The following is a 10,090-nucleotide window of genomic DNA, read 5'->3' as shown; positions in this document are numbered from 1 at the left end:
ATTTCTAGCTTGAGCACAAATTGCTGGATTTAAAATAAAAAACGAGAATGAAATTTATCTTTTAAAAGATAAACAAGTATAATCGAGTAAATTAAATCATATAAGTTTTTATTTTAAATTGAGCTCAAACTTTAAAAATGAAATTCAACTAAATTTTTAACTTTAAATATAAAACCCGAGCTTGAAGACTCAAATTTCAAATTGACAAAACTCAAGCTTCTAAAAACTTCAGTTACATCCCTAATTTTGACATCATTGTCAAAGTTTTCGGATTCACGGATATCAATAATTAGAAATCAATCCCTCATATTTTAAAAAGAAACAAAATGTGAGAGCCTGTAACACTAATATGAAATGGTTTAAGAGTCTACTTGTAAAATAAATAAACTAAGAACATGCTGTATATTATAATATTCCCAAATAATAAAAAGTAATTTGGAAAAATTAATATAGAAATTAAAAAAACCCAAAACCCGAAAGGTTCTTTCAATGCTTTGAAGCTTTCACTGCTCGTCTTCTTTAGGAATTATTTTGCTTTTTTCAACGATTTCAGGTCTTTTAATTAACTTGAATTTTCTATTATTTTTTGAACATTTTTTCTTCTTTCATTTATCGATCAGTTTCTCTTTTGATTATCTCTTAACTTGTGATGGAATGGTTTTTTATTTTTTATTTTTTTGGTTCCAAATTGATGAATTCGTCTTTTAATTTTGGGTTAGATTGGATAGATTGGCTTTGGTTTTTAAAGGGCTTTTCAGAAATGTTAAGTTTTCGGTTTAGTTACCGAGAAAATTTTCTAGTGCTTAAAGTTATTATTTTTAAAGATTATATTTTGGGAACTTGTTGTAATTTGTGGGGTTTTGATGATTGAGCTAAGGACTATAGAATGTTGGTGATTTTGAGCTGAAACTTGAGCTAATTATCTAATTTGAACATTTTGTTTTGCAGATTCTGGCTTTTAGGGTTTTACGATGAATGAGAGAAAGACGATTGATCTTGAACAAGGATGGGAGTTTATGGAAAAAGGAATTACAAAGTTGAAGAACATTTTAGAAGGCTTGCCAGAGCCGCAATTTAGCTCCGAGGATTATATGATGCTTTATACGTATCCATTCGAAGTCATTTTGTTGAGTATTATATGTGTGTGTGTTAATTTATTACAAACATTACAATTTTAGTTTGTTATGTGCTATGGTACTCGGACTTGGGACTAAGCTTCCGATATGGTATGTTCGTCATGGGTATGTTAAAAAATTTCCAAGCTATTTCATGTTTGAGAGGTCATATTTCTACACTCGTATTTGAATATGTGTCACACAAGGTGTTAGACGAGGGTATTTCAAGTAATATGAAGAGTCAAAACAACCATGGTTATGAGTGGTTTTGTTTAATGTATTCCACAAGTTATATCTCCACACATCAGACACAGATTTCGGACTATAGTAGTTTTAGCAAAAATGAAGAGTCAGAACAACAATGGTTATAAGTGTTTTTGTTTAAATTGTTTTTTCATGTATTTAGGTCATATTTTCACATCCATATGTGTCGGATGTGGGTTAGACAAGGGTAGTTTGAGCAAAATCAAGAGTCGGAACAACAATGGTTTTGAGTGTTATTGTTTCACATTTTTTTGTTCTTTTGGAAGGTCATATCTTCACATCCATGTCCAAAAACGCGTCGCGCATGAGTCAGACAAGGGTACTTTGAGCAAAATAAAGAGTCGGAACAACAATGGTTATGGGTGTTTTTGTTCCATTTTTTCATATAATTGAAGGTCATTTTACATATCAGTGTCTGATTATGTATCAAATGTGGGTGTCAGAAAAGGATACTTGGAGCAGAATAAAGAGCCAGAGCAACAGTGTTTATGAATATTTTTGTTGCAGCCCTTAACCTTTATTTACAGAACAATTTACAATATGTGTACCCAAAAGCCTCCTCATGACTATTCTCAGCAGTTGTATGATAAGTATCGAGAATCCTTTGAAGAGTACATCACTTCAACAGTGAGTCATTAGAATGTGGCTTTGGTTTTTGTTGTAATTATTTTGCTTATGTTTTTTAGATTTTGTTTGAACTTAAAAATATGTACTTTATGGTGACGTTTTTCTTGTTTCTTTGGGAATTGTTAACTACTTCAAGGGGTTAATTCTTAACAATAAGCATAAGCTAGTTGAAATTTGTGCATTAGATGAATCAAATGCCTTGGATTTCTGTTTTTTGTTATGATTTCTTTAGAAGGGGTGATCACTTCTTTGCGTTTATTGGTAGTGTAGAAAGCTATGTTTCTTGGAATTGGGTGTGAGTGCCGGATACGGTATGTACCTAGCACAGATATGGTTAGACTGAAAAGCTGTTCCAGTTATTAGAGAATCCTTGGAGATCATATTCCCATATCCATGTGTTGGACACTAGTGTTAGACATGGGTACTTCAAGAAACATGAGTCTGAATAATATAGGTAGAAAGTGCCTTGCCATTATATATATGGAAATTTGTGTATCCATATCATATTCATGTTTATTGCATCGTGACCTTGTTTGAGGTATTCTATATTTTTATACATTTTGATATGTTAATAATTCGTATGATATAGATTTTGAAACTTTTTTGTGTTTGTGTTATGTTGTGTTTTATATTTTTTTCCATATCGTGTCTAATATTGCTAGGTCTACTTACCAACTCCTCACCCTGTGTTACTCGGATTTGAGTGTGAGTTTTGGATATGGGTGTGTGCCCAACATGGGTATGGTCAGATTTTTAAAGTTTTTCATGCATTTGGGGGATCTTGACGGTCATATCCTCATATTTGTGTAATGGACATGGATACTTTAAAAAAAAATGAAGAATTAGATCAACATAGTCCTCACCCCAACCACAACTAGAATCTGTTCGCTACCTTCATTTAAGTGAAAAAATAAGTTGCTTTGAAGGCAGGTTTTAAGCCATTGAAGGAAGTGAAATCATTTTAGTTAAGCAAGTAATATTGCTGAAAAAAGAACAGATTGGCATTTATATATTCCGTTCCTTGTTGAACATTGTGTTAATTGTGCTATATCTTTTCATTTTGATTCTTTAGTAATACAATTCATAAAATATATCCTCTGTAGGTACTTCCTTCTTTACGAGAAAAGCATGATGAGTTTATGTTGAGAGAGCTGGTCAAAAGGTGGAGTAATCATAAAGTAATGGTTAGGTGGCTTTCTCGGTTCTTCCATTACCTTGATCGGTACTTTATTGCTCGGAGGTCACTACCTCCCCTTAATGAAGTTGGACTCACGTGTTTCCGAGAACTGGTATGGGTGGATAGGATGTACTTGCCATAATCTTGTCTTCTTCTTTTTTTTCCCTTCTATGTAGAGTAACATTGGCATCTTATATGCTAGGAATAAAAAGCCGGACCAGATCAGCCGGTTCACCTGGTTGAAACAGGAACTGGTGGTCAGTCTGATCCAATAGGTATAAAAAGGCAGACAGACGTTGAACTTGTCAATAAGTGGTTCAACAACAAAAAAATTGGTAAAAAGCCGGATCGGACGAGTAAAAGACTGTTTCTATATATGTATCAAAATTTTATTTGTAATTACTGAGATTTAAGCTATTAATATATTAATTTTATATTAAAAATATTAACTTTAAGCTAAATGCGCTTTTCTGTTAAATTTTATCTATTTTTATAATTTACTTTACATTGAATAAGTGTTTAAAGTTTTTAAACATTAAAAACTCAAGAAAATATCAATCGCGGTTGAACTGATTGAACCTACTGAATTGGGAACTGGAGGTCTGATTAGTTCGATCTCCGGTCTGGTGTTCTTTTAACATTGCTTATATGCTAACATTCTCTGGTTTAGGTTTACCAAGAGCTAAATGCAAAAGTGAGAGATGCTGTAATTTCTCTGGTAAGTTCAATTTTCTTTTTCGCATTAGTTGTGCACCTTCCATTTTTCACCCAAATAACGGTAACAAACATCCTAATCTCAAACCAGATCGATCAAGAACGTGAAGGTGAGCAGATTGATCGCGCTTTGTTGAAGAACGTTTTATATATATTTGTTGAAATTGGAATGGGGCAAATGGATTACTATGAGAATGACTTTGAGGCTACTATGCTCAAAGATACTGCTGCCTACTACTCGAGGAAGGCTGCAAATTGGATCGTAGATGATTCTTGTCCAGATTACATGTTGAAAGTATATATATGATTATATGGTCATTATTATTTAACTTTTGCCACTCAAATAGTATCTAATTGTTCGTTTTGCTTTCGTATTTCAGTCCGAGGAATGTTTAAAATGTGAGAAGGATAGGGTCTCCCATTACTTGCATTCTAGTAGTGAGCCAAAACTGCTTGAGGTTGGTATTTTCTTTTATAATACGAACAAATTCACCCTTCACCCTTTGGTCTTGGATGAAAACTTCTTTCTAAAAATGTTTCTTATATGTTCTTTTTTCTTTTATAGAAAGTTCAACATGAGTTGTTATCTGTATGGGAAACCCGACTTCTCGATAAAGAGCACTCCGGCTGTCATGCATTGCTCAGAGACGACAAGGTGCTTACCGGATTTATTAGTTATTGATTTTAATGCTTAATATATTATTAATTAACCGTTGATCACCATTCTGTTTCAACTTTTAGGTGGATGATTTGTCAAGAATGTTTAGACTCTTTTCTAAAATTCCTCGAGGCTTAGATCCCATATCAAGCATTTTCAAACAGGTTAACTATTTCTTAGCTTCTCCACAGATTAAGTTATTATCCCTTTTCATTTATTCATCCTTTACGTAATATTTCCATTCTTTCACCATTTGAAATACATGATCTCATTTCCGATGCCAGCATGTTACTGCTGAAGGCACAGCTTTGGTCAAACAGGCTGAGGATGCTGCAAGCACCAAAAAGGTATGCATTTTTCTTGTCAGTCTTTCAGCTTATGGTATAAAAATCTGATTAAGAATTTAATGAAGATATCACTTTCTTTTTCTTAAAAAATCTCTGATCATATTGAAATGTTTTCTCCCTTAAATAGGCTGATAAAAAGGATGTCGTTGGCATGCAAGAGCAGGTAAAATCTTCACTTGTTCTACATAGCTTTTGATCGGATCAAAGTATGGAAGTTGATTTTTTACTTCTATCTTTTGTGGTTTTCAGGTTTTCGTGAGGAAAGTGATTGAGCTGCATGATAAGTACCTAGCCTATGTGAATGATTGTTTTCAAAATCATACTCTCTTTCACAAGGTTCGTAATAAATAGTGTTTCAAAGACAAAGTTTTCAAGATACATCCCATGATTTGTTGTATTTTCTCTAGGCTCTCAAGGAGGCTTTTGAAGTCTTTTGCAATAAGGGTGTTATTGGAAGCTCAAGTGCAGAGCTACTTGCCACTTTTTGTGATAATATTCTCAAGAAAGGTGGCAGTGAGAAATTGAGTGATGAAGCAATAGAAGAAACACTTGAAAAGGTTTGTTGTGATGGTACTTCGGCTTTATATGTTTTTTGAAGCACTTGTGTCCAGCTCATACTCAGACATAGGTATGGGGATATGATCCTCCAATGACCCTCCAATTACATGGAAATCTCTGAAAATTTCTAACATTTGTATGTGTCCACATACCCATGTCTAAACTTGCACAGTTGCACCCTGAGTCCAAGTAACATAAGTTTGTCAGGCTGTACTTCAGTGTTCCATCTACTACTTGAATACTTGTTACATTTAACATTGTAATCTTTTCGTTGTAAATTTTCAGGTTGTGAAGCTACTTGCTTATATTAGTGACAAAGACTTGTTTGCTGAATTCTATCGGTAAATATTGTGCTTCTAAGAAGATGGAATTTATTTGGCTTGTAAAATCTAAACTTATTTCATTTTTGTGAATTATTGTTCATAGGAAAAAGCTTGCTCGAAGGCTTCTTTTTGACAAGAGTGCTAATGATGACCATGAGAGAAGTATATTAACAAAGCTGAAACAGCAATGTGGTGGTCAGTTCACCTCAAAAATGGAGGGAATGGTCGGTTGCCATTTATCATCTTTTGTGAACTGAAAACTTTTTATTGTTATCTCCAAATGATCTTAATTTCTCAAACAAATCTTACTCAAAACACTTCTTTGTTCTTCAGGTTACAGATTTGACATTGGCAAGGGAAAACCAGGCAAGTTTTGAGGAGTACTTGAGCAATAATCCGAACGCAAATCCAGGGATTGACTTGACAGTAACTGTTTTGACTACTGGATTTTGGCCAAGTTACAAGTCTTTTGATCTCAATCTTCCTGCTGAGATGGTATGTTCATAAATGTTGCAAAAAGAGTTGTTTTTCAGCTCACAACTTGCCCGTTTAAGTTTACCAGAAGTTACTAATATAAATTTCTTTCTTTTATATCCGTTTTTGTCCGTGAAACTCTTGTTAGGTCAAGTGTGTTGAAGTTTTCCGGGACTTCTACCAGACAAAAACCAAACACCGCAAACTTACTTGGATATATTCTTTGGGCACTTGTAATCTTATTGGGAAGTTTGAACCAAAGACGATGGAGTTGATTGTCACAACATATCAGGTAATATTGTTTTCTTTGTCCTCTCTAAAGTTGAAGAATCCTTTTTGCTAACACCAAGTCTTCATGGTTATAGGCCTCTGCCTTATTGCTGTTCAACTCCTCAGATCGCCTGAGCTATTCCGAGATCATGACACAATTGAACTTAACGGATGCTGACGTAATTAGACTTTTGCATTCGTTATCTTGTGCAAAGTATAAAATCCTTAACAAGGAGCCAAGCACAAAAACCATCTCTTCCACTGATCATTTTGAATTCAACTCCAAGTTTACTGATAAAATGAGGAGGATCAAGGTTATGTTTTAATGAAGAAACCTACCAATATCTGGTCTAACTCACCTTTCCACTCAACGATTTTGACTAATGTGATTTTTTCTTTTAACATTCAGATTCCTCTTCCCCCTCTGGATGAGAAGAAGAAAGTAATCGAAGATGTTGACAAGGATCGACGATATGCCATTGATGCCTCAATTGTACGTATCATGAAGAGTCGGAAAGTTCTGGGTCACCAGCAGTTGGTTATGGAGTGTGTTGAGCAATTGGGCCGCATGTTCAAGGTTCATATACAAATCTTTTCCTCTTATATGACATCTTCGTGACATCTTCATGAGTGTCTTCTTTTAAATTCTTCCTTTACATAGCTTTGTTAATTACATTTTGCAATCGCAGCCGGACTTCAAGGCCATTAAAAAGCGAATAGAAGACCTGATTACTCGAGACTATCTTGAGAGGGACAAAGATAACCCCAATACATTCCGGTATTTGGCATGATGTGACCTAGTCATTATCCTGTGACAAAGCAGTGACTGTTGCCGCTGCAAATAACTCGAAGCAGCTGGATATGATTGGTTCGTGACGAAAGTTGCATACACATAATGAGATGCTGCTGAGATGCTTGTACAGTAGGAGCCAGGTATGGCCAAGTTCTATAAACTGTGAAATTCGAATCTGAATCTGAATCAAAACCGAAATCGGAATCAATCTCATATCATCGTAGTTTCTTATTACTGCAAAATCCCATTTTATGACTTAGTTTATGCTTATTTGTTTTGCCTCCTCTGTTCCACCAACCAAGCCAAGAAAAAGGAAAAAAGAGAGTGTATTTTAGTAAACTCAAAGCTCCATCATGAATGTAAGTTTAAAATATGTTTGGATTTTTTCCCCCGATTATGTTGAATGCAGCCAGCTGTTTTATGTTATGGTACTTGAGTTCTTATGTGATTTCCTTTTTGGGTTTAATTTTTATGTGATTATATAAGGAAAATGAAGAGTTGAGATTTACATTTTATATTTTTTATATTTAGGAATTAACATACAATAATTATAGATTAAAACTCAAGATTTGTAATACCCAGATTCTCGATTATGTCATCTTTCATTAGGAAAGAAACATTAGAAAAAAAGATTGAGTTTTGATAAATATATCTCATTATACATTTAATTTTGGGATTTTATTAAGGTGAATTACACAGATTTTTCAACTATTAGTAAATCTACATTTTACATTTTGATTATTTAAGTTATAAATGGATCATTGAACTATTTAAAAGTTACTATTGAAGTTATTTAGTGGACCGTTAAGTTGTTAATGGATGTTAATACAATATTTGTTATAGGGTAGATGTTAACTCAATATTTGTTATAGAGTAAATACCACCTAAGGTTAAAGGTTACTTGATGATTAATAAGTTTACATTTTGGCCAAAAGTTACAAATTGAATTGTTCTAAAGTTTTAAGGGTTTGAGAAACTCTTTCACAATTGTATTTCAGTAATTTTATTGCCGTCCGGTCTCTTTGGGTAATGAAACACACCAAATTAGAGTTTTTCTCTCCTCTTTCAACTTTATGATTTAATTTTCCTTGAAATGGTTTCAAATTTTGTTGATTTAAACTTGAAACCTTAAAGGAGAAGCTCAATCTTTGCCCACTGTCGTCAAATAGCCACCTGACTTTGGTATGTTTTTTTTTCTTAGTGAGGCTTTCTCCTTGACCTTTTGGAATGAGTTTCTTGATATTTTGATCCTCTTCTCTTTGATTTTATTCTATCATTTTGATTTTGTAGGTTCTTTTGGGGCTTGGTGAAACATTAGACTTTCGTTTTTTTTTAATTCGCTTTTTATATGTTTTGATTGCGGGTGTGGTGACATTTGGTTGTTGGTTCGGGATAAGGGTGTGAGAATAGTTTGATTGTGGTTTTTCTTGGATTATGGTTTGGTCGAAGAAGAAATGGTGAGTGAGTTAAGAATGAAGGATTATCGAGTTGGTTGAGTTTAAACTGATGCATGGGGTTTACAGTGACTTTATTAAGGTTTGGGGTTGAGTTATTATCAATATTGTTTGGATTATTAGATTAGGGAGTAATGGTGCAAAGATGGAGTGATTAAAGTGTAAATTTGTAAATTTACTAATAGTTCAGTGACCAATTTATAAATTTCTGAGATTGAGTGATCAACTTGTAAACTTATTACTAATTGAATGACTAAATTGTAAATTTACCTATACCAACATCCACAGTCAGTCAGAAAATTATTCAGCTACCAATTTGTAACTTTGAATAGTTGAACAATCAATTTATAAGTTTTTGAAATTGAGTGCTTAGGTGACTTGGGTTTACTTAAATTTTTTTTAAGTGAATGAGAAATTAGTAAAAGACAATTATTTATTTGGTAGAAAAAAGCATTGGTACAACAAATTATTCCACAATCAAGTTATCTCTAGATAGGCTCTGCAAGCTCTAATGCTTCTGCAATAACCCTACAAAATATTTATAAAAAATTAACTAAATCCAATTGATTTATGCATTTATATTTAGGTAAATTTCACCCAAGTCATTAAACTATTATTAAATTTTATTTTGGTTATTAATTTTAAAAAGTTACAAATTTGTTACTGAATTATTTGAAAATTTTTATTTAAGTCATTAGGTTATTTTTTTTTCTAATTCGGCTACCAAACTCTAAGTAACAATTCAACGATCAATACGGTGAGTTAGTGCCTATTCACGAGTAGAAGAATACATCTTAGATTCAAATCAATTTGATAGTATTGTTGAAGAAGATCAAAAAAAGAAAGTTATTCATATTTTGATTCGCAAACTCGTGATATTCAAAATTGTATTATGAAAAAAAAATTAAATTGTAAAAAAAAAAAGAGAACTTAAATGACTTAATGATTTTAACAGCCTAATGACTTAAATAAAAACTTTTGAATGATTTAATGACTATTTTATAATTTTTTGAAGTTAAACGATTTAATGACCTTTTAAGTGTGATAAGATATTTAATACGCTTGAAATATGAGTAGGAAATATTTTTTTTTATAATTGACTTTTTTTATAAGATTAAAAAAACATGTTAACCTCATCTATCCATGAATAGTAATATCCATGAATATTAATATTCATAATTAAAATTAAAAAAATCAGTAATACTTTTAAAAAATAATTTGAGATAAATTCCAATCTTAATTTTAAAACTTTTATCCGTAACTCGATTCATGCAAAAATCTTATTTAATATCCGGCCCAAACCAGACCGGTCCAAG

At 32.6% G+C, this 10,090-nt stretch overlaps 1 protein-coding gene across 1 annotated transcript; it reads left to right on the top strand.

Moving 5' to 3' along the window:
* Positions 1 to 394: 394 nt before the first annotated feature.
* Positions 395 to 7,746, top strand: LOC107888927 (cullin-1). The gene is made up of 20 exons (XM_041077713.1): positions 395 to 553; positions 949 to 1,105; positions 1,907 to 2,006; positions 3,110 to 3,295; positions 3,854 to 3,901; positions 3,989 to 4,192; positions 4,278 to 4,355; positions 4,463 to 4,552; positions 4,639 to 4,719; positions 4,840 to 4,902; positions 5,030 to 5,065; positions 5,152 to 5,238; positions 5,310 to 5,459; positions 5,746 to 5,801; positions 5,887 to 6,007; positions 6,117 to 6,278; positions 6,406 to 6,549; positions 6,623 to 6,841; positions 6,937 to 7,104; positions 7,217 to 7,746. Exons 2-20 carry the CDS (start codon positions 972 to 974, stop codon positions 7,316 to 7,318), a joined length of 2,229 nt encoding a protein of 742 aa, XP_040933647.1. The 5' UTR covers positions 395 to 553; positions 949 to 971; the 3' UTR covers positions 7,319 to 7,746.
* Positions 7,747 to 10,090: the final 2,344 nt, after the last annotated feature.

This window comes from Gossypium hirsutum, chromosome A09, assembly GCF_007990345.1.
Source record: "Gossypium hirsutum isolate 1008001.06 chromosome A09, Gossypium_hirsutum_v2.1, whole genome shotgun sequence".
Classification (NCBI taxonomy): domain Eukaryota; kingdom Viridiplantae; phylum Streptophyta; class Magnoliopsida; order Malvales; family Malvaceae; genus Gossypium; species Gossypium hirsutum.
Note: the sequence above shows the minus strand (reverse complement) of the source record. Positions and strands in the feature narration are given on the sequence as shown.

Excerpts from the sequence above, each read along its gene's own strand:
- LOC107888927 (XM_041077713.1), top strand. The coding sequence starts at position 972 with ATGAATGAGAGAAAGACGATTGATCTTGAACAAGGATGGGAGTTTATG. Across the intron at positions 4,553-4,638 it reads CATTGCTCAGAGACGACAAG|GTGGATGATTTGTCAAGAAT; the intron begins GTGCTTACCGGA and ends TTCAACTTTTAG. Across the intron at positions 5,239-5,309 it reads ATCATACTCTCTTTCACAAG|GCTCTCAAGGAGGCTTTTGA; the intron begins GTTCGTAATAAA and ends TATTTTCTCTAG.